The 25,407-nt window shown below is 43.1% G+C and overlaps 1 protein-coding gene across 4 annotated transcripts in view; it reads right to left on the bottom strand.

Annotated features, from left to right (window-relative positions):
* Positions 1 to 1,120: 1,120 nt before the first annotated feature.
* LOC104592772 (Remorin family protein) overlaps positions 1,121 to 25,407 on the bottom strand; it is a 38,041-nt gene continuing 13,754 nt past the window's right edge. For all 4 annotated transcript variants that reach the window (XM_010252256.3, XM_010252264.3, XM_010252271.3 and 1 more), the window contains exon 6: positions 1,121 to 1,520. In XM_010252256.3, the coding sequence (XP_010250558.1) occupies positions 1,317 to 1,520 (204 nt within the window). In that variant the 3' untranslated portion in view covers positions 1,121 to 1,316. The remainder of the gene's footprint in view (positions 1,521 to 25,407) is intronic.

The raw sequence follows: 25,407 nt of genomic DNA, 5'->3' as shown, positions 1-25,407 counted from the left end.
TGCAACTATCTAAATATTCCACCAATTAGGCAGCTGAGTTGTTGACCCATTTGATATGGCCACTAAATCACGGGTTGCATATTCAATATGCAAACTTATCGACAAATTTTAAGAATAATTGATTATTAATTTATATATTATAAAAATTAACAACAATTATATTGGTTTTCAAAGAATTAGAATATACTTGCATATTCTAGTTATTTCATTTTTCAACATTTCCCAACCCCCATTGTCCATTCTTCACATAGATTTGTTTTAGGCTCAGTTTGGAAGCAGTACAAATGCAAATATGTACAGCGTAAATACATACAAAATAATGCTAAATATAAGGTTTTACACTCTAAATATTTGCATTTGTACTCCTCATTTATAGTCATCAAGACCTAGATTTAGTTTCAATGTTACAATTTTTGTAACTTATTTTAATTTTCCCAATATATCCATAAGCATTCATGGATATCCTAAATTTTTCACCATATCTATGTATATCCAAAGCGTATCCTAATTTATCTCTTAAAATTGCCTTTTTCGTACTCTTGAAACCTTAATATTGTCTTTCTCCAGCTATGTTCTGCGGTACTCATGGCCCATGTGAAATGACCTGCCACCATATTGTGATTTAATTCTGATATCAGCAATTATGTCGAGGACTCGATTGAATTCTGTATGAGCAGGCCCTATGGTCTTGATCGGTATGCGTATGCCTACCTACTTAGCAGTGCCTCCACCACAGCTTGAGAATCATCTTAGATGTGGATTCGTTGATATCTCCCCAGGCTCACTGTGTAGTCCCAATTCCCAAATAGACTTACCAGGTCTCTGTGTGTTGCATTCCATGGAGTAGATGCTCATATTGTTGGTTGGACAGGGTTCCCCTGAATCTTCCATTGTCGTGAAGCACCATTCTAAATATCAAACTTGCTCAGACCTCTCTGACCGAGACATTATCATAATTCATAACCCAGTCTTCACTTGGGCTTCTCCACTGAAAAACAGTTCTTTGGATGGAAAGTAGCTTGCAGATCCAGTGGAAAGTCTTCACAGTCGATCTCCAGCAAATTGGAAGACACTTCTGAACAAAGCCATTGTTTGCAATCATAGCTCCCCCAAAAGTCAATTTTGGAAATTCTGTTTCTCCAGAATAAACCTTAATACCTTTAAAACAAGGAGCAGAATCAATTATAGAACACTAACTTGAACCATGAAGCTCATCTTAACATATGCATGTTAAAATAAGAAATACGGAACAGAATATCATATGAAATGTGTTAGTGAAATGGCAAAGGCTGCTTTGATGGGAAATTATTCATATTTCAACAGCACCAACTGCAGCAGGAAAATGAAGAAGGGATACGTCCAGTTCTTCTGATGTATTCTGCTTGTTGTTCAGTCTTTGCAGCTTGTCTGTTTCTTTTGGCTTCTGCTGCTGCTCGCTTCTCTTCGGCTTTGTGCCTAGCAGCTGCTAGCTTGTTCATCAATTTATCATGGGCCCGGCCCCTCATTCTTTCCACCTCAACCTAAAACCATGAGCATTGGCATGAGATAAAGCTCCAGATTCATCAGTTGGGATTTCAAAAATGTCAAGATTTAAGAGCTCTTAAATAAGATTTAAAATATTCAGGTGTGGCAGTCAAACCTTTTTGACCTTTTGATTTCCTCATGGTAAACATTAAACAGGAAGAGTGTGATCAGTTGCTTATTTATTACCTAAATAACTGAACTTCTGAAATTAATTACCATGGTTGTAATCTCTAATCATTTAAAGAAGACCATAATAAGATCATGAAATGGTTATTTGGAGAAATTTTTCAGTTTATGAGAACTCTGACGATGCTAAGCTCTGACCTCAAAAACAAGAAACCAATATCTAATGCTCAAGGATGCCATAATAAAAGTGAACATAACCAAATTGCACCCCAACTACTAAGGGTGGAGTCAATGAATTTCATTGCACCCACTCCACTCTATCAGGAGATACTGTCATATTGAGTCCCCAAGTCTCTCCTGATGACAAAAACCATGTCCATTTGGGCCTTGCTCTTACTCACTCAGAGCTTTCGACTTGCTTGTTATGGGCATAGTCATTGCTTCTATGGTTGTAACAGTACCCTCAACCTCTCACCTATTGGGGTTTCCCTTGGGGTTTTGAGAATGCACTCAAATACTATCCTTGTTAACCATGCTCTTCTTTCCTTGTCTCTTCTATATTACAGGGACGTGCTTTTCTTTAATTACCTGCCATTCTATTACAACATTACTGGTCTTGTGGTTGTCTTAATTTTATTCTGATAGGTAATGGTCATTTCTTGATGGAATGGTAAAATTTTGACCTGACAAGTGTGAGAACATGGGTTCAAGTCTGAGAGAGGCCACTTTGTGCGAAGGATCAACATTGATAAATGGTCCTTTTATCTTCTAATTGGTATGAATTGGCTGCACTTCAAAAGAATATTTCCACTTCATCCACCTTGATCCAATTCAATCAGAATCAGGAATATAATTTAACCCTTGAAAACATGTAATTTATCCCCATATTTTCTTTAACATGTGAAACACTGAACCAACAGAATGGTTGTGGTATCTGGTTTCTCAATCTAGTTGTTAAGGATATAACTGGTTATTGACATTTAACACAATAGTAGGCCTGGTGCCTTGAAAAATTATGGATATCCCTTCTGTTCTAATTTTTTGTTAAGGATGTGCAACAAATTCTCTTTCCTTCCAAGCTGGTGATGTGACACATCAAAACCCTCGAGTGATTCCTAGAGAACTAAACTAATTACATGTTGTTTCTGAATTTTTTTTTTTTTTTTTTGATAAATGCATGTTGTTTCTAAATTGTTCTTCCTTTAGTTATCATTCTTGGTTCTGTTTACTACTGATTTAAGCTTACTGAAGAAAAACTCCTGGATTGATTCAGCACCCAAATAATAGGTATTATCCAAGGTTCAAGTCTACACTTAATTTCTACTTGAGACAAGAACCTAGGTCAGCATAATCATCCAATCTAGAAACCCTAGATAAACCTGATAACACAGCCATCCCCTTAGTTTCATATTGATGCACACAATCCATTTGAACCTTTTGACCAGATATCACATCTAACCCTAGTTTCCTAATTTCTATTTACTTTTTTCCTGAAACTTCAGATATTAGAAAACCTCTAATTTCATACTTGTTATACCCACCCAGTCCTATGCAAACCCTGAATTCTCATCCTAATATGACCCAATTTTGCTTTCCCAACTGAACTATTCCACTTGTACTTCATCCAAACCTATAACTTTTCCAATTTCCCTTGGTTCCTTAATTAGTCCTATACTAACTCCCCCCTCAAGGATTTATCGGTGTATGGCTTATTTCTATTAAGGAGAAGATTTCATTGGAGTTATCTCTCTATATGTGCTCTTTATTTAGAGCAAATGGTGAAACTAATTTCCATTCATCCACTTTGTCTTCTAGTACCTAGGAGTCTTTTCTGTATTTAGTTGAAGATGGGATCCCCCTGGGGACATGAGAAGTCTATTTTAAGACTCTTTTAGACCATGATAAATAGATGAAACGTTATGTGGAGATGTGCAAGGGCTGCAGTACTGTACCATGGTCCATTTGGGAGGAGAAAAATACAAGGATTTTTAAGGATGAAACTCATAACAAAAAAGCATTGGTAGAAAATATCTTGGTTAAAGTAAGCAGGGAGCTAATAGACCATCCTCATTTTGGGCAGTATTGTAAACTACTTTGCTATGGAAACTATTGTATCTTAATTTCAGATTTAAATCAATAAATGATTTTCTTTGCTGACTATATATATATATATCTTGGTTAAAGTGCTCGTTGGGTTAAATCTTTACATGATTGAGAGTATGGCAATGTTATGAGCACCCGCACCACACGGCAGCAGTTGAGGCAGCAGCGGGCACACAACCGGCACTGCACGGCAGTGGCACCATGAGCCGCGCGCACGCACCCGGCAGCAGCAGCAGAGAGGGGCCCACACGACAGCTCATAGGGTGGGCCCACCCTTATCTGGACACGTCAAGAGAACGCGCCTTATCCCCTATCCCATTCTCCCTTATCTTGTCCCCTATTCTTAGAAGGAATTGTAGTACCATTAAAAGTAAGTAGTCTAATTAGAAGTAGGAGTTTGAGTCCGTTTAGGACTAACCTAGCCGAATCCAACAAGGAACCCTCCTCTTGTAATCTCCTATTTAAGGAGACGCCATTATTGAATGAAGATATCGAATATTCAGTCAAGAAAGAGAGTAAAGGAGAGTTCGGTGATCTCTTGGACAAATCACCCTCGAGATAGTCAAAATAGGGCCTGTACGCAAGGCCAAGGGCAAGGAAAGATCTGAGGTTCTTGCGGTGGAGCGACCCATGACGCGATCCTACGCTCGGGCCCATAACATCTTGGTATCAGAGCCTACCGTCATGGGGGAATAGGAGCCGCTGTCTTTCAGAGTCCATGAACTGGAGCATAGGCTCGCAGAGACCAGTATGGAGGTCTGAGAGGTCAAAGATGACGTTCGGGAGCTGCGACGCCTGCTAGAAGCGTTCCTCTTCAACAAAGAAAAGAATTTTGAGGGATTAGCCTCTACCAGCAGTCGCCGCACGGACGGGACAGAATCAACCAATGAACATCAAGCCACCGCACCGACGACTGCAGTTGTCCCCAAGTACAGCCGGCTTGAATTTCCATCTTACGATGGCACTGGAGACCCATTAGGTTGGTTGTACCGCTGCGAGCAGTTCTTCCGCAAACAGTGCACGGATGACAGCGCCTGGCAGCTTTCCACCTTACGGAAGAGGCACAACTCTGGTTCTATCGCGTGGAGCAAGAAGAACCCGGGCTCAGTTGGGAGCAGTTCAGGTCCTATTGCCTCCTCAGGTTTGGACCCCCGATGACGAGCAACCCGCTGGGCGAGCTAATCAATTTCAAGCAAACGGGAACCGTGGCTGAATATCAACGCCAGTTCCAAACCTTGCTTGCCAGAGCGGCCACGGTTAGGCCAAATCGGCAAGTGGACATGTTCACAGCAGGGCTGATAGAACCCTTAAGGGTAGACGTAGAGATGCAGCACCCCCCAAATCTGGTTACGGCAATGAACCTCGCCCGCACCTTTGAACGGAAGATGCAGCTTACTCACAGACCCTTCAGCATTGGACGGCCAGCCACGACTTGGGCACCGTCAAGGCCAGCGGGAGTGTCTACCCCTGCGCCCAACAGGGAGCAGAGGACCCACACCGATAACCCCTCCAAATCAGTATCACAGACAGGGAGCAGCAGGGTGTCACCCCCCATCCGGCGTCTGTCCCGAGCCAAGATGGCAGAACGATGCGCGAAGGGGCAGTGCTTCAATTGCGATGATCTATACTCCGTAGGGCATAGATGCAAGAAACTATTCTGCCTTCTAGTAGACGAGACTGAAGAGGATGAGGAAAAGCCATCACCAACTGAACCTGAGATCTCACTCCACGCAATCACAGGGATCAGAGCCTCCCAGACAATGCAACTAAGGGCACTAGTGACGGGGAAACCCGTGCGCATTCTGGTAGACTCCGGAAGCACCCACAATTTCATCAGCAATCAGGCGGCCCGCAAGTTGGAGTTGCCCATGGAAGTCAAGCCACAACTACAGGTAGCCGTGGCGAACGGGGAAAGAGTTCACAGCCCCGGTATCTGCAAGAACACCAGAATTTAGGTTGGAAAAGAATCCTTCCGAGCAGATTTATTTGTACTATCCTTGGACGAATTTGACATCGTCCTAGGCATCAAATGGCTGATCACGCTAGGCCCAATCTTGTGGGACTTCGCTGCCCTGACCATGACCTTCCACTTAGATGGCAAACCGGTTACTTGGCAGGGAACCCGGACAAGGACCAAGACACAACTACATGCACTCCAGGGGGAGAATTCGCGCACAACTGATGTGGAGAGGCTTCTCACCGATTACTCAGCCGTTTTCCAAGAACCCAAGGGCCTCCCACCTCCTAGAGCCTGTGACCACCGGATCTCTCTAATAGTAGGGTCAGACCCGGTCGTGGTTCAGCCCTATCGCTACCCCCACCGACAGAAAGATGAGTTAGAGAAGCAATGCGCAGATATGCTACAACAGGGGATCATTCGGCCCAGCCACTCCCCTTTTTCCTCCCCAGTTCTGTTGGTACCCAAACAGGATGGGACTTGGAGATTTTGTGTGGACTATAGGGAACTCAATAGCCGAACCGTCAAAGATAAATTCCCGATCCCCATCGTAGACGAATTATTGGACGAACTCCATGGCGCGCAATTCTTCTCCAAATTAGACCTCAGGTCAGGCTATTTCCAGGTCAGGATGTCTTCCGCAGATATAGAAAAGACAACCTTCAGGACGCATCATGGCCATTTCGAGTTCCTAGTTATGCCATTCGGCCTCTGCAACGCCCCTTCCACATTCCAGGCCTTGATGAATGAAGTCTTCCACTCCCACCTCCGTAAATATGCACTGGTCTTCTTCGATGACATCTTGGTCTATAGCAAGACGTGGGTGGAACACATTCAGCACCTGCGGGTCGTGCTCGAGATCCTAAAGCAGCACCGACTCTTCCTTAAAAGATCCAAGTGTTCCTTTGGGGAACACCAAGTCCTTTACCTTGGACATGTAATCAGCGGGCAAGGTGTAACTGTGGACAGCTCCAAAATCCAGGCCATCAAGGACTGGCCCCGACCACAGTCCGCCAAGGCCCTCCGTGGGTTCCTAGGGCTAACAGGGTACTACCGAAAGTTCGTACAGAATTACGGCCTGTTAGCAGCCCCGCTTACCAACCTGCTCAAGAAAAATGCCTTCCATTGGGATAGCACAGCCGATGCAGCCTTCGTAAGCCTAAGGGAAGCCCTCTCTTCCACACCAGTCCTCCAGCTACCGAACTTTGATCTTGAGTTCACAGTCGAGTGTGATGCTTCCGGCACAAGCATAGGAGCCATCCTTCAGCAGCAAGGGCACCCGATAGCCTTCTTTAGCCGCAAGCTAGCTGACCGCCATTTCAAATTACTCGCCTATGAACGCGAGCTCATTGGCCTAGCCAAGGCAGTACAACACTGGAGGCCATACTTGTGGGGTAGACCCTTCGTCGTCAAAACAGACCACTACAGCCTCAAATACTTGCTGGAACAAAGACTGACGACCTCCCCACAGCAACATTGGGTCAGCAAGCTTCTGGGTTTCGATTTCCGGGTGGACTACAAGGCAGGATCCCTGAACCATGTAGCAGATGCCCTATCCCGACGAGAAGAAGATAGTATGCTCCTCCATGCGATCTCCCAACCACGGGCCACCCTGCTAGAAGACATTCGGAACACACTGCCACAGTCATCAGAATGGAACAACCTGGTCCAACAAATACAGTCGGGGTCTGCTAACCCGAACTGGTCTCTCCATGATGGGTTGGTGCTCTACAAAAAGAAGATCTACCTACCCGCCGATTGCCCCCTAATCCCCTCCATCATCGCCAGCATACACCACTCGACACACGAGGGCATTCAAAAAGCGCTGCATCGTATTCACGCTGACTTCCACTGGCAAGCTATGAGGGCCTCGGTACGAGACTTTATCCAGAACTGCGCAGTTTGCCAACAGCAAAAATGGGAAAATCTGCACCCCGCAGGCCTGCTCCAACCCCTCTCCCTCCCAACACAGATCTGGGCCGATATTGCCATGGATTTCATCGAAGGGCTGCCCAAAGTCGGGGGGAAGTCAGTCCTGTTCGTGGTAGTGGACCAGTTCTCCAAATATGCTCACTTCCTCCCTTTATCCCATCCTTATACCACAGTCTCGGTCGCCCATACCTTCTTCACCCACATTTTTCGCTTACATGGACTCCCTGAGTCCATCGTCAGTGACTGGGACCCGATCTTCACAAGCACATTCTGGAAGGAACTCTTTAGATTACAGGGCACGGCCCTCGCCTTCTCCTCAGCCTACCATCCACAGTCAGACAACCAAACAGAGGTGGTGAATCGAACAATTGAGATGTACCTTCGCTGCTTCGTGGGTGACCATCCACGGCGCTGGGTGGAGTACCTCCCATGGGCTGAATACTGCTACAATACATCCTATCACTCCTCCCTTGGAATGACTCCCTTCAGAGTTGTGTACAGTCGAGATCCTCCACGCCTTCTGTCCTATGAGCCGAGCTCAATGCAGTTGGAAGAAGTGGACCGCAGCCTCCAAGCTCGCGATGCCCTCCTGGCCGAAGTCTCCTTGCGCTTACAGCAGGCGCAGGCACGTATGAAACACGCCTATGATCAACGGCACCGCGAAGTCACCTTTGAACCGGGGCAGTACGTTTGGCTGAAACTCCGACCATACAAGCAGCTGTCTCTCAAGCGCCGGGGGCCCCCTAAGTTGGCCCCCAAATTCTACGGGCCCTTCAAGATTCTAAGGAAGATAGGGAAGGTAGCTTATCAACTCGAGCTCCCGGTGCACAGCAGGATCCACAACATCTTCCATGTGTCCCTCTTAAAGCTTTATGTTGGCACTCCTCCCGACCATGTGCCTCCCTTACCCCCTTTGCAAGACGGCAGACCTATCCTCCAGCCCCGTGCCCTCATCCGGTCCCGCATCCATCAAGGCACCTTCGAGGTTCTAGTGGAATGGGAGGGACTACCTCCAGCAGAGGCCACCTGGATCCCCTGGACCGATCTCCACAACGCCTATCCAGACCTCGAGCTTGAGGACAAGCTTGTAGTCCAGGAGGGGAGTGATGTTATGAGCATCCACACCACACGGAAGCAGTTGAGGCAGCAGCGCGCACACGACCGGCACCGCACGGCAACGGCACCATGAGCCGCGTGCACGCACCGCACGCACGCGTCGCGCGGCGGCGAAACCATGAGTCACGCGCACGCACTCGGCAGCAGCAGCAGAGCGGGGACCACACGACAGCTCATAGGGTGAGCCCACCCTTATCTGGACACGTCAAGAGAACGCGCCTTATCCCCTATCCCATTCTCCCTTATCTTGTCCCCTATTCTTAGAAGGAATTGTAGTACCATTAAAAGTAAGTAGTCTAATTAGAAGTAGGAGTTTGAGTCCGTTTAGGACTAACCTAGCCGAATCCAACAAGGAACCCTCCTCTTGTAATCTCCTATTTAAGGAGACGCCATTATTGAATGAAGATATCGAATATTCAGTCAAGAAAGAGAGTAAAGGAGAGTTTGGTGATCTCTTGGACAAATCACCCTTGAGATAGTCAAAATAGGGCCTGTACGCAAGGCCAAGGGCAAGGAAAGATCTGAGGTTCCTGCGGTGGAGCGACCCGTGACGCGATCCTACGCTCAGGCCCATAACAGGCAAACCGTTGCAGTCTGTACCTCAGCAAGGAGAATAATGTATCTTACTGTCCCCATCAAACCTAAACCAAATACAGATAAACTTACTGTTGCAGCTTGGGAAATCCTAAGTGAGGCATTGGTGGTGTCTTTGCAAATGGTAATGATGTGCCATTATTATGTATTGGACTGCAGGCCAAGGAGATTCAACCAGGGCTGAATTACTAGCATTACATGTAGGATGGGATGGGGGTCCTACTAATTTAAGATCTGGCCATGAGCCTTGTGGGGCGAAGGAGGAGCTTTGGGTGATCAAAGGATAAAGAATAGAGGTAGAAAAGCAATAGATAGTTCACTGTCTACCAAAAATGAGTAAGAAATTCATTGGTGTCATTACCTCTTGGGACTGCTATGAGGCATACAAGCTTTTGTTATTAGTGATTTGTAGGAAGATGATAAAAGGCCATAAGACAAATATTTGGAAATGCAATGAGTAGTGAAAGAATGTCACTTACCATTCCTTAGTGCTGTGGGAATGTCAAGGTTAGAAAAAGGCCTGGGCTTGGAAGGGTTTTAGAACCTACCATCTCATGAGCAACTGGAAGTGGAAAATGCTTAGTGGTTACAATTGGAACAATCTTCCTGTGCCTTTGATACACTAGCAAATTCCTTTAACATTGTTAAGGAACAGTAGGGTTGGCAACAACATCAGTAGGAATAGGTGAAGGGAAATGAACACCAATAGACAAGTCAAACAGGTCTCTACCCTCACCCTTGGTAGAATCCTCAAAGAAATAGAGAACAACTTCAAAGAAAACGACATTCAAAAGCAATATTCTCAAATAACAAGATCAAAACAATAGTAGCCCTTTTGAGCAGTAGCATAACCAAAGAATACACACTTAATTGACTTGGGATCAAATTTTGACTCGTGGGGACCATGATCATGAACATAACAAGTGCATCCAAACACTCTTAAGAGGAATAAAAATCGCTCACCACAAGGATATAGAAGGCTGAATGAAGTTTTAAAACCTAAAACTCAATAAGGTACTGGATTAATGAAATAAGTAGTAGTATGCACATCTCCCGAAAAATGAATAGGGACATGTGAGGTTAACATAACACTCTAGAAACTTACAGAATGTGGCGATTTTTCTTCTTAGCAACCCCACTCTACTGTAGAAACACATTTTTTTGATAGGTAACTGTAATAAATTTTATTAGAATGAGGAAATGAATATATGCAATCATACAATCATCTCAAAGAGAAGAGTGAGCTGCCACCTCTCAAAAGAAAATAAAAAAATTGCAATTGTGCCCAATATAATTGTCCCCAATCAATCCCTTGTTTGGCTAATGAATGGACATGCTGTTGGTTAGCCAAGCCTTTCAATGTTCAAATCTTTTGCTATTTGCACCTGTTGGATTACAGCAAGGATTCCAGCCCTTAAAGAATCCCCTACACCAATTGGACCAGAGTGCAAAGTTGTTATATTACCCTCTTCATTTCTGAAAACTCCCCCTATTCTAGAAGGTCCTGGGTTGCCTCAACTACTCCCATCTAGAGATGGCAATTTGACCCATACCTGTGGGGCCCCGTCCCAGCCGGGGCAGGTTTTTTACCACTGGTCGGGGTTCAGGGAAACCTGAAACTCTAGGGATCAGGGACGGGGTGGGGATGGTATTTGTCCATCCCACCCTGACTATATTATATTACATAATATAAAATAGTTCTAGGTAGGTTTCAAAAAAATAAAAAAATAAATTTGTTAGCATACAAGTATGAATGACCAGGGTGGGGCAGGGAAAATTTGCGGATCCCCATTCCCCACCGGGGTTTGGGGCAGGACAGTTGAGTTCGGGGTTGGGGACATGGCAGGCAAAACCCAGCCCCACACCACCCCGTTGCCATTCCTACTCCCATCAAAGTTTAGTTTGATATAGTTGTTGACAGATGTATGGTATGTACTGTACACAGGTTTAGTGCCTGCAGGGGTATTTTTGTAATTTTGTAGACCTCTTGTGTTGTACAGCCAGTATAGTATAAATACAAATGCTTCACTCGCATGAAGTAGTTCTTTTGAGGCCTTAAGTCTGCAGCCTCTTCTCTTCTCCTTCTTCTTCTTCCTTCCTCTCTTCTTCTTCTTCTTCTTTTGCTCAACATGGTATCAGAGCAGAACCGACCAGGCCTGGAAAACAACTAGCTAAGGTCTCTCTCTACTGCTGCATAGAAGCTATAGTCCTAATGCTCGAAGACAAGGAAGAGGAAGCATTCTCAAGTGCTGCAGTTAGTCTCCACTGCCGAGTAGGGTTCTGCTACAAGAAAGCTGACTATTCAACTTCCTAGCGTAGAAAAGGGTTCTGCTACAAGTTTTTTCTTCTTTATCCTCCAGCCCAGGTGCTGGTGACTGGAGTTGCTCGGCTAAGAAGACTGTAGAAAACCATCCCAGATGTACGAAGAAGGGTTTTGGCCTGCAGAGAAGATTGAGTCCATGAGTGTACTACCTATTCACAGTTCGGATGACCTAGGTACTGAACTGAAGTTTCTCTGTTTATGGTTCTCTTCTTGCACTATTTCGATGGACTGTTAATGTCCTAAAATCTGAGTAAGGACTATTCGGCTGTTTTTTTCCCCCTCATCTGATTGTGTGTTGCTCTATTCAGCTCTCTAAGGGACTGTTGATGAACCCTAAACCCTAAGTGACTGTTCGGCTGCCCTGGAAAGTGGATATCAGCCGATTAGGTGTGGTGAACCACCACTTGTATTGCTGTTCCTACTGAGAGAGCTTCATGAAAGTTGTAAAACTGTAGGTCATTCAGACCTGGTTACACTACAAGTGCAGTGTTCGTATATTGTTCTGTGGACTCCTACAAAGTGTAGGTCATACAAACTAGTACTGCAGCTGCAGTGTTTGTGCTTGATGAACAGCACCAGAGGGGATGCAATTGTGTTGGCGGCAAAGGGGGGTACCTCTACTAGTGGTGGACATTCTTCCAAGAGAGGGGATCTCCAGAAGATAAGGAAAAATTGTGGTGCACTAATTGTCAGAAGCCCCGGCACACCAAAGATACTTGTTGGGATCTCCATGGGAAACCAAAGTGGGCTCAGGATCTACTTAAGAAGCAAGGCTCAAATGTAATTAGAAGGTCCGGGCAACAAGGTACCAAGAAACACCACATGGCTAACATGGTTACTCAGGAGAATCAGCCCTCCACTTCTACTGTGACTCAAACACCACATGGCCAACATAGCTACTCTGGATCTGACCCAAGGGAGGATATTGTAAACTCCTTCCGTGACCATTTGGAGCTTTATGGTAGAGCAATTCGCTAGGTGGATGCTCCTCCCACCACCTCTTTTGCATCCACATCAGGTAATTCTGCCACAGCCTTCCATGTTGCTTCTCACAACCTTGACTCTCCATGGATCATTGATTCTGGAGCGTCAAAACACATGACTGGTATGTCCTCTTACTTTCAAACTTATCACCCTCTTTCTGGAAGAGATAAAGTGAGACTAGCTGATGGATCATACACTTCCATAGCTGGTCAAGGAACTCTCTCTCTTCCCCTCGGCCTTACTCTTTCTGATGTTCTTCATGTTCCAAAATTCCCTATGAATTTGTTCTCAGTTAGTAGTGTTACAAATTCCTTAAACTGTTCCATGACTTTTTTCCCTTCCTATTGTGTGATTCAGGATCTGGCCTCGGGGAGGACGATTGGTAGGGGACGTATGGTTGATGGACTCTACATGCTGGAGAATACGGTTGGCCTTCATGTTACAGAGTCTATGAGTCAGTTTAGAAAGAGTAAAATATATTTGTGGCATTGTCGTCTGAGTCATTTGTCCTTTGAGTCCTTGAAAGTTGTTTTCCCAGAACTGTGTAAGTCAGTGTCTATTTCTAATTTTTCTTGTCAAACGTGTCAGTTAAGCAAGCATTGTAGAACTCAATTTCCTCAAAGAAATAGTAAATCTGAGTTTCCTTTTCACATTGTGCATTCTGATGTGTGGGGCCCTGTTACTTTAACTTCTGAGAGTGGCTACAAGTACTTCATTACCTTCATTGACGATTATTCCAGATACACTTGGGTATATCCAATGCGAACCCGTGAGGAAGTACCAAAAATTATCCAAGATTTTCAGCGGATGGTCTTCACCCAATTTCAGACCGAGATTCAAATATTTCAGTCAAACAATGCAAAAGAGTTTTTTCATAGTGATCTCACGGAGTTCTTTGCTTCACATGGCTCACTTCATCGGAGCTCTTGTGCCCGCACACCACAACAAAATGGTGTGACTGAACGGAAGAACTGACACCTCCTTGAAGTGGCACGGGGTCTACTACTCCACATGAATGTTCCCAAACGATTTTGGCTTGAGGCTATCCTTTGTTCTACATACCTCATTAACCGAATGCCCTCTCGTTGGTTAGAGTACAAAGCCCCACATCAGCTTCTCTTTCCTAAGGCCCCTCTTCTTTCTATCCCTCCTCGTGTTTTTGATTGTCGGTGCTTTGTCCAAAACCTATCTCCCACCCGAGGGAAATTGGAATCTCGTGCAATCCCGTGCATATTTCTTGGCTACTCATTCTCTCAGAAAGGGTATCGTTGCTTTGATCCTGTTTCTCGGAGATTTTGTCTCCATGGATGTTACCTTCTTTGAAGATGAGCCCTTCTTTCCTGTTTCTCCTAAGGGGGAGTGTAGACATGAGGAGAAACTGGTTCATCTTCCTCCTCTTCCTAATCCTTCTCCTCCCCCTTCTCCTTCTGATCCTCCACCTTTCCATGTTTTTTCTCGTCGTCGTAAAGGCCAACCAGGTTCAAGAGATGTGGAGAATCCAGAAGCTGTACCTCAAGTGCCATCAAATTCCTCGAGGGAAGATCATACTCACTCAGGTAACTTGACTCCCAATGATGGTCCTGACCTCCCTGTTGCTAATGATCTTGACCTTCCTATTGCCCACAGGAAAGGTGTTAGGTCGTTCACCACTAAACACCCCATTTCCAACTTTGTTTCTTATGAGAACATCTCACCTTCATTTCGTGCCTTCCTTACCTCCATTGACAGTATCCCTATTCCCAAGAATGTGGCAGAAGCTCTCTCAGTACCAGAATGGACAAATGCCATGAAATGAAATTGATGCTCTTCACAAGAATGGCACGTGGGAACTTGTTGATCTCCCTAAGGGAAAGGATCCAGTTGGATGTAAATGGGTGTTCACTGTTAAGCATGGGGCTGATGGAACCGTGGAGAGGTATAAAGCTCGTTTAGTGGCAAAGGGTTTTACTCAAGTATATGGAGTTGATTATGCAGAAACCTTTGCCCCTGTTGCCAAAATGAACTCTATTAGAGTACTTTTCTCTCTTGCTGCCAATCTGAATTGGGATCTACATCAGCTCGACATCAAGAATGCCTTCTTGAATAGTGACCTTGAAGAAAGTTTATATGGTTCAACCCCCCAATTTTCTGGCTCAAGGAAATGAACAAAAAGTGTGCAAGTTAAAGAAATCTTTATATGGGATGAAGCAATCACCAAGAGCTTGGTTCAGCAGATTTCATATTGCAGTTCAACAGAGGGGATACAAGCAATGTCAGTCAGATCACACACTGTTTGTAAAAAGGGGAGAAGGTAAAATGGCTGCCCTAATAGTATATGCGGATGACATAATTGTTACTGGTGACTGGAATGATGAAATTCAAAGTTTGAAGGGCTTCCTTGCCACTCAATTCGAAGTGAAAGATCTAGGACCTGCCAAATACTTCCTTGGAATTAAGGTTGCCCGATCAAAAAAGGGTATCTTCATCTCCCAAAGGAAATATGTCCTAGACTTGCTTAAGAACACTGGAAAGATTGGGGTTAAGCCAACTGACTCTCCCGTTGACCCCAACCATAAGTTAAGTGACAGCCAAGGTGAACCTCTTAAGGATGTGAAGCAATTTCAGAGGCTTGTAGGGAGATTGTTGTACCTCTCTATGACTCGTCCAGACATAGCATATGTTGTTGGTGTCCTCAGCCAGTTCATGCATGCACCTAGGTCCACTCATCTTGAAGCAGCGGAGAGAATACTGCGGTATCTTAAGAAGTTCCCAGGTGCTAGCTTATTATTCCAGAAACATGGACATTTGAGAGTTGAAATTTACACAGATGCGGATTGGGCTGGATCTCAAAGTGATAGAAGGTCTACTAGTGGTTACTGCACCTTTGTAGGAGGGAACCTTGTTACTTGGAGGAGTAAGAAGCAAACCGTGGTAGCTAGATCCAGTGCTGAAGCTGAGTACTGTGCAATGGCACACGGAGTAGCCGAAGGTATGTGGATAAAGAATCTATTGGGAGAGTTGGGTTTTCCAGTGGACAAACCCATGACTCTACTCTGTGACAACAAGGCAGCTATAAGTATCGCTGCTAATCCGATACTACATGATAAAACAAAGCACATTGAAGTTGACAAGCACTTTATCAGAGAGAAAATCATCACAAGCGAAATATGCACTCCATACATCAGCTCTGAAGATCAACTAGTAGACATCTTTACAAAAGGGCTAAACCATTCCAGACACCAAGATCTCTGTGACAAGTTGGGCATGATTGATATCTATGCCCCAACTTGAGGGGGAGTGTTGACAGATGTATTGTATGTATTGTACATAGGTTTAGTGCCCGCAGGGGTATCTTTGTAATTCTGTAGACCTCTTGTGTTGTACGATCAGTATAGTATAAATACAAATGCTTCACTCGCATGAAGTAGTTCTTTTGAGGCCTTAAGTCTGCAGCCTCTTCTCTTCTACTTCTTCTTCTTCTTCCTTCCTCTCTTCTTCTTCTTCTTCTTCTTTTGCTCAACAATAGTCATTTGCAGGAGGAAGCCATTGTCTTTGTAACCACATCTTTCTTCAAGAGCTTCTTGCCACCTTCCCCCAATTTCATGAAATGATTATAAGGCCATAATGTTGAATGGAGCATAGTGTTTTTTTTTTTTGATGAATAATGTTGAATGGGCGATCAAGAAACAACATGTCGAAAAAATGAGTGTGGCAGAAATGTGTGTTGAAATAGATGAGTGGAAATAGGATAGAATCAGAAAAGAACCTATTTGAAAGAACCTAGGAAGAGCTCCAATATATGTAATGAAAAGAAAGAATGTAGACTAAGATGGTTTGGGCATAATGGCACGAGCAGAAAAGGACATTACAACAGTAAGAAAAAGTGGTTTATTACAAGTTTAAGGAGCTAGAAGATCAGGTCAAAAAAGAACATGGGTTGAAGTGTGAGAAATGATTTAAATGCCTACAATTTAATAATAGACATGATACCGAACAGGACAGAATGGCAGAACAGGATTCATGTAGTTGAGCCCATATGGTTGGAAGAAGTCTTAGGTGATGATTCCCAGTCTAAAACACTCCTTCCTCATTCTTAAAGGTGAAGAGAAGCAATTAGGCATTCAGTCTTCTAACTTCCACTGATCTAAGTATATTTTACTCTAAAGATGACCATCTAACCACCTCCTCTTCATCTGAATCAGAATTCACAAAGCATCCTATAAAGTAAACTTTCAACGACACTAAACATTGCTCAGTTTTCTGACCATCAGAACCATTATCCTTCACCTGTTAAGACCAGTATCCACCATCTTCATAGCTTCCCAAGCAACAAAAGATAATTCTAATTTGTCTAATCTGCAACCAGACCATCCTATTTTCTGTCTTCTTCTATACTTCCCAAATGTGATGGTACACAGACTTGCAAACTGATGATGGCCCAAGTAGAATAACTGAAGAGATTTTCCAACTTGAACCTCACATTAAACTATCTGTTCCAATGGAAATGCTTTTCAACACTGTGCTTCACCAACTTGATCTCTTCATCAGTTGACTCACCCTCTTCCTAACACCTTGGTACTACTACTGGGAACCAAATGAAACTTTTTAATAAATTCCCATCCCATGCATCTCCAGCATGGCACTGCTGCTACTCATGAAATCAAATCAACTCTTGCAACAGGAGTTTCTCAACCACAAAATTCACCACCGCTCATGAAGATTATTCATGAATATGCAAGTGTTCCCACAAAGTTCTAACATTACAAAAAACGACTGGATGTCTCAACCACATAATTTCAAATTGAAAAGGGGTTGTCTGCCAAGAAAGATAACTTATTTTGGACTATCAGGCTGCCATGTTTGATCTTACATCATAAATCAGTTTGAACACTTCAGAAATACGAAAGGATATTTCTAGTTTTCCTGTGCCTTTGATTTTTTTGAATAAAGATATCTACTGTTCATTTCCTAAAGCAAGGTCCAAAAGTAACAAAATTAACATTATCAGATTGACTTATGACCTTATTTTGTCAACATGTTATACTTTCACATACAACCATGTATTATATACATCTTTGTATTGATCCACATCAGGATCAAAGAACATTATTAACAAGTAAGAAAAGAGAGGTATAAGAATAAAAAGAAAAGGAACACCGCCAAAGCTGTAATGTTACAGCTTCCCAACACACCAAATAAGAAACATTCTATTCTAGTAGTACAGCTCCCCAGTACAACTTCCTATTGACCCAAACTTTGGCCAAAGAATCAGACATTGTCAGAAAATCTCTTATTCCAGTGAAAAGAGATGTACCTTCTTTCTGCTAAGTATCTAGCTTTTCTAATAAACAATTGAGAAACCAGCTCCCCACTCCCTACCTCCAATCTCAAGTAATAAAGTGCAAAGGCAACACAAAGTCCTCACAGGAGAGACAGCTATCTTGGTGAATGGAACTGTGGTGGATTTCTTCCCCACCTCAAGAGGAATAAGACAAGGTGATCCATTATCCCCTTTCCTCTTCACTCTGATTGCTGATGTACTTAGGAGATTGATTCAGAGAGCGGATTCAAGGAATTTAATAAAAGGATGGAGAGTAGGAAGGGAAGAGATACCTCTTACTCATCTGCAGTTCACAAATGACACACCTTTTCTGCGAAGGTGGGGACATTGAGTGGATCCAGAACCTAAAATTGGCAATACAACTCTTTGAGCGGGTATCTAATCTCAAGGTGAATTTGGATAAGAGTAGTTTGGCGAGTGTGAATTTGGAGGAGAGGGAGCTTAGAGAGTAATGCAGGTGTGTTAGGGTGTGCAACCTCAGAATGGCCGATGGCTTACCTAGGCCTTCCCCTAGGGGATAACCCTAAGAAGGTAAGCTTTTGGAACCCGGTAGTGGAGAGATTTGGGAAAAGGCTGGCTTCTTGGAGGAAAAATTATCTTTCCTTAGGGGGGAGGAATCACTTTGATTAGATCAACCCTAGCTAATCTTCCTGTGTATTTCCTATCAGTGTTTAAGATCCCCACAAAGGTCTCTAACACTTTGGAAAAGCTTATGAGGGATTTCTTGTGGGAGCTTGAAGAGGATAAGCGGGACCATAGGGTGAGTTGAGAGGTGGTAACTAGAGGTAAAAAGCTAGGAGGTCTAGGGATTGGGAATGTTAGGAAGAGGAACAGAGCTTTGTTGGGGAAATGGTTATGGAGATTTCCGTTGGAAAGAGACAAGTTGTGGACAAAGGTTGTGGCTAGCATACATGGGTTGGAAAACAATGGTTGGGAACCTGGAATCTTGGCAAGGACTACAGCCGCCTCTCCTTGGTCAGCCATACACAATCTGCTTCTAGTTTTTTCCCCTTGTATCAGGTATGGTCTTAACTCCGGTAATAAAATAAAATTTTGGGAACAACTTTGGGTCGGGGACTCACCTCTGATGGACCAATTTCCCTCTTTGTATGCTCTTTCTGATTTGAAAAATGAACCCATTTCTTCCTTCTTAGGCCCCTCATACTCTCCTTCAGGGTTTGGGTGGAACCTAGGTCTAAGAAGGGCAATTAGGGATGCAGACTTGGACCACCTTTTGTCTTTGTTAGCTATCCTTGAAAATGTTTTCTTGGATCCCAATAAGGAGGACACCAGATTTTGGGTTCCCTCCTCTTTAGGTGTTTTCTCTTGTACCTCATTTTTTGAGACTTTAACTCAGCCTTTTGATCCCATTGGGTTGTCTTTCTCGGGTTGGTAGTTTTTGCTGGGAAACTTTTCTGGAAAAAATTAACACAAATGACCTACTTTAGAAGAAGAGACCCAACTCTAGTTTACTTCCTAATAGATGTACTCTCTGTAAAGTTGATGGCGAAACTGGTTACCACCTTATGGTTACTTGTTCGGTTGCTAAATCAGCTTGGGAGTGGGTCTTTTCCCTTTTTGGGTGTGATTGTGTTGAGGATTAATTAGTTTTGTGATATTTTTCTGAGTAGATGTTTTATGTTAGTTGTTAGATAGGAGGTGGGGACCACAGTAGTTATGTGAGTCCAAATTTTATTATGTTTTTGAGTGTTATATATGCTGTTTTATGTTTTGCCGCCCTATAAGGGGATAGTTGTCTTGAAGCATTCTCATGCAGCCCTAGATCAGTTGACTGCATGAAGTAGTAAAGGGCTGATCGATCTACTATAGATTGCCTAGTTTTTGGAGTTTTTGGTGGGATCTAGTCATCAGGAAGGTGATCTACTGTTCGGCATCAAAATCAGGAAGAACTGGAGTACGGGGAAGAGTCCCAGGAAAGTTGGACTCTTTGTTTTTGATCTGATCTTGGGCGCCCAGGTATTGTTAGTTTTCTTTTGATTTTCTGAAGAGGGCGGTTTGGTTTCTGGAATTTTCTGGGCCTCCTGGAGTGATCGATTCACTTTTCTCTCTGTTGGGAGGCGTGGGGAGGAGAGAGATTTCCCTCCAGCTAGGGTTTTCTTCTTCCGGAAGGGTTGGTTTCTGTGTGTGTGATATTAAATTTTTTTTGAAGGTCTCCAATCTATTTTTTCTTACTATTGAACTGCTTGAAGTAAGATGGAGAGTTGGAATACCGAGATGAAATCTACCGGTACTCTGGGACTGGGTGTTGGAGGTAGTAGTGATATTTTTGAGTCTGGGATCATTACTATAGTAAAACTTGATGGTACAAATTATTTGGAGTGGGCACAATCAGCTAAGATGGCCATTGGTGCCCGTGGAAAATTAGGGTATCTCACTGGGGAGGAGAAGAAACCTGATACACTCTTCCCGATAGGTGCAGGAGAATTACATGGTAATGTCCTGGTTGTGTAATTCTATGTTACCTCATATTGCAAAAAATTTCCTATGGGCTAATACTGCTAAGGAGATTTGGGATGGAGTGATTGAAACCTACTCTCAAAAGCAAAATGAAGCCGGAGTCTATCAGTTAAGAATCAGGTGATAAGTATGAAACAGGGAGAAAAACCTCTTGCTGTGTATTTCTCCATGCTAAAAACCCTATGGCAGGAAATAGATCACTTAGAAACTGTGGTATGGGAAAGTTTAAATGATACAACAACTTATCACAGACTGGTAGAGAGGAATAGGGTTTTGAGTTCTTGGCAAGGTTGAACCCAAAATTTAACATTGCTAGGCAACATATTCTTTCTAGGGAGGGTGTGACACTCTCTCAAGCCTATGCCTTCGTCTCTGGAGAGGAGAGTAGGAGGAATGTAATGTTGAGACAGCCTGGGATTGACCAGTCGGCTATGGTTGGTACAACAAAACCTAAGCCGAATGGAAATAGGGGGAGTAGTGAGACTAGAAGGGAAGATAAGGACTTGGTGTGTGATTATTGCAAGAAGCCTAAGCATACTAGGGACACTTGTTTGAAGCTTCATCCAAATCTTATGCCTGCTCGGATAAGAAACAAGAAGGGAAATGCAAATGTAGCCACTACAGGAGACTCTTCAGCCACTCTCTCCCAAACTGATTGGGAATACATTGCAGTAGCAGTAGTGAGAACAAAATTCGAGAGGTTTGGACGGCTTATGAGTAAGAAAGATTCACCTAGCTCTAGCCTTCCAGATGGACAGCAGAATGTAGGAGCCAACTACACCACTTCCTTTGCATATACAGGTAGTTCATATGCAACTGCAAATCTTGCATCCACTTCAAGTAAGGAGGAACTTCCCTGGATTATAGACTCAGGAGCATCTGAGCATCTGAGCATATGACTAATGCCCCGACCATTTTCAGTTCCTATCAGTTGTGCTCTGGTAGAGAAAGAGTCTTTACAGCAGATGGTTCATATATGTCCATTGCTGGGAAGGGGACAGTTAGAGTGACCAATGATATAACTCTGTCTACTGTTTTACATGTCCCTAGACTGTAGAGAACACTGATGTGGGCCCCACTGCAGTGGTCCCCATTGTGTTCGTAGGACAGCAGTGTAGTTATTTGTTTCAGTTATAGCAGTGTCAGTTTGAGTCAGTTTGTTAATTCAGTTGTTATTTATTTCAGCTTTTATTTACTTTATTTATTATGTAAGTACTAAGGGCAGATGTGTCCTTTCCATTATGTACTAAACATAACCTATAAATATTAAGAGAGTGGCGGCTGCAGATCAGTTTAGAATCTGTCCCTCCTTTCAACAACTTGTGTTCGCTTGTTTCTCTTCTATTCTCTCTCCTTTCTCTCACTTTTCTTCTGTTTTGCAAACCTAAAACCCATTAGGATTCAAGACTGATTACAGTCTTGATCTTCTACTTAGACTTCATACCAACCTATTGTTTGTTAGTTCTTTTACAAAAAATTTGAATTGTTCCGTGACCTTTCTCCCTGGTAATTGTGTTTTGCAGGATCTGGAGTCAAATAAGATGATTGGGAGTGGTCGTGAGGTGAATGGAGTCTACCTTCTGGATGAGATTCCGAGACATCAGGGCCATCATGTTAGCAACAGCAGTAGTAGTGGGTCAGAGTCAGTGAACCAGATTATGCTTTGGCACAATCGATTGGGACATCTTTCTTTTAGTTCTTTGAAATGTCTTTTCCCAAAGTTGTTTGAGTCTGTTCAGTTATCTACTTTGGAGTGTGAAAGTTGTCAGTTAGGAAAGCATTGTAGACAGTCTTTTAAACCAAGTAATAAAAGAAGTACTTCTGCTTTTGATATGGTTCACACTGATGTATGGGGGCCATATCATATCCCTTCCATGGGAGGATTCCGTTACTTTCTCTTGTTTGTGGATGATATAGTGGTGACAGGAAAAGATTTGGAGGAGATTGGTGATCTCAAAAAATCATTGTAGCAAGAATTTGAGATCAAAGATCTTGGTGAGCTCAAATGCTTCTTAGGGATTGAAGTTGCAAGATCCAAGCATGAGATCTTCATTTCACAGAGAAAGCATGTACTTGACCTACTACGAGAGGCTAGGAAGCTGGGGACCAAACCAGCAGACACTTCTATTGATCCAAATCACAAAATTAATGGTGTGAATGGTGAGTTGGTAAAGGATGTGGGAAGATATCAAAGAATGGTGGGCCGATTGTTGTATTTGTGTATAACACGACCAGATGTTTTTTGTGCTGTTAATGTTGTGAGTCAGTACATGCATGCACCTCGGGTTCAGCATTGGGAAGCTATTGAGAGAATACTTGCATATCTGAAAAAGCACCCTGGCAGAGGCATTCTTTTTTCAAATCATGAGAATCTGAAGCTAGAATCCTATACAGATACAGATTGGGCAGGATGCTTAGATGACATAAGAGGTCTACATCAGGAGCGTGTACCTTTGTAGGTGGAAACTTGATCTCTTGGAAGAGTAAGAAGCAAGCGGTTGTGGCAAGGTCAAGTGTAGAGGCTGAGTATAGATCCATGGCTCATGGTGTCTCAGAACTTCTTTGGGTTAGATCTCTTTTGAGCGAGAGTGGGGTGAAAGCAGAGGAACCTATGATGTTATACTATGACAATCAGACTGCAATCAATATTGCCCACAATCCAATTCAACATGATAGGACAAAACACATCGAAGTTGATAGACACTTTATAAGAGAAAGGGTAACAACCGGAGAAGTTTGTTTGCCTTGTGTCTTTTCAGAGCTGCAGCTGGCTGATGTTCTCACTAAAGGGGTGGCAAAGAACAAGCTTAAACATGATCTACGCAAGTTGGGAATGTGTGACATTTACTCCCAACTTGAGGGGGAGTGTTGAAGATTAATTAGTTTTATGATGTTTTTCTATGTAGATGTTTTATGTTAGTTGTTAGATAGGAGGTGGGGACCACAGTAGTTATGTGAGTCTAAATTTTGTTATGTTTTTGAGTGTTATATATGCTGTTTTATGTTTTGAAGCACTATAAGGGCATAGTTGTCTTTGTACTGCTCTATTATTTTAGTATAAATAATAAGTGAAGGGGGTGGCCAGATCATTGCTCTCTTTTCTTTCAAATTTCTCTTCTTCTCTTCTTCTCCTTCTCTCTACCTTCTCTCTTCAAGAAACTACTTTTCTTTTATATTTTTAATTCAGCAGATTTCTACTGTTTGGATACCCCCTGGGAGTGTCCAAAGCTTGTTCTCTCCCTCCTTTTTCAGAGGGCCGAAGAAGAGAGGGAAGACTATGTGGAGAAGCATCAGGGCTGCATGTGTTGGACTCTATGGGAAGAAACTCACGAATATTTTCAGATAAGGATAGAACCATCGGAAACTTATTAGATCTAATTCTGTTAAGGGTGGCACATTGGTTGAAAATTATGGAACTGTTCTCAGATTATTCTGTGGCTGATTTGGTGAGAAATTGGAAGGAGATAGCTTCCTCTACCCTCTGTAAGAGGAGCTGTAGTCCTTTGTAGTCCCCTCCTCCTTCTGGGTTCGTAAAACTGAATTTTGATGGCAGTTGTTTAAGGAACCCAGGGCCTTCTAGGATTGGGGGAGTATTCAGGAATGTGGTGGGGGCTATTATTGCTATGTTTTCAGGCCCAATTGGGGAAGGAGACTCTCTTAGGGCTGAGATCCTCGCAGCCCTGGAAGGCATCCAAAGAGCAAGGGAGCTGAACATCAGATGTTTGGTCCTTGAAGGTGACTCGAAGGTTTAGGTGGCTAAAAGGGGGAGACAACGACTTATGGAGTTATAACAATGAGAAGAATAAATTTAAATGGCTGAGTAGGGATATGGTGGTTCATTACAACTGGGTGAAGAGGATTGCTAATTCCTTTGCTGATGGGTTAGCAAAGCAAGGGGTGAATAGGGATTCGATTTTGGGGGCTAATTTTTTATTTTTTCCTTGTACTCTTTGATGGGGAGTTAAGTCTTTTTACCTCCCCTTTACACATAGTTTCATATATTTAATAAAGTTTCTTGTTATTGATAAAAAAAAAAAAACAAAACAAAAGAGACAGGAGCTACAATGAAATCAACATTCTACTGGCCCAAAATAAACCTGAAGAATCTCTCGCTTGAGATCTCTAAAGGTTCCTCCTATACCTGATGACCCTGTATTACACAAGTAACAAGCATTTAACTATGTATCCTGGATGGTGAGATGAGGACCCCAAAGTCAAGTGTAGATGCCTCTAGAAGGCAATTAAGATGCCACAAAGGACCAATGTCTCATGATGTCATCTGTAGTAAAGTCCTGCAACTCCTCCCCCATTCAAACTTAATGAGCCACTGGTTCTGATAAGATGAATGATGGTGCCCTTCTATTTTTTTAGAAGATCCTAGCATTTTGTTCTTCCTAAATTGACCAAAGCAAAAATGGTGAAATTGGATCAAAGTTTTTTTTGAAGGTAAAAGTAAATTTTATTAAATGAAAAAGAAAATTACGAGGAAGGCGACCAGTAGTCACCCGAGAGAGTTTCCACTAGTGACAGTTCTAGTCTTGTTAAGAAGGTCCATTCTCCCTAAAAGCTTGACTGGATTGATGATAGAATATATTAGTTATGTATTTTTTCCACTTTATGTCCATTTGACTTTATAAAGTGAAAAGCAGATCTTAGCTGGTAATGGAATTAGATGCTTGAAAAAAGGAGTAGACCTGGCATGTGGCAGGAATTTTACTCAGATTTTAACAAGTGGTGTTATGAGCTATGTGGATGTTGACCTTAAAGGGCATGAAGAGGGGAGGTCAAACAGTCAAGGAGAAGAGTTGCCATTTGGACCAATGGTTCAAGTTGTGACGAGTGGTCACGTGGGGGAGGGTAAGACAGTTTAGGAAAGAAATTGTTTCAGTGCCAACATACAAAAGGGAAGAGGGTGAAGAGCAGAACAGGGAAGGAGATTTTCATTTAGAA

The sequence above is a fragment of the Nelumbo nucifera genome, chromosome 3 (assembly GCF_055504915.1).
Source record: "Nelumbo nucifera cultivar China Antique chromosome 3, China Antique-T2T, whole genome shotgun sequence".
Lineage (NCBI taxonomy): Eukaryota > Viridiplantae > Streptophyta > Magnoliopsida > Proteales > Nelumbonaceae > Nelumbo > Nelumbo nucifera.
Note: the sequence above shows the minus strand (reverse complement) of the source record. Positions and strands in the feature narration are given on the sequence as shown.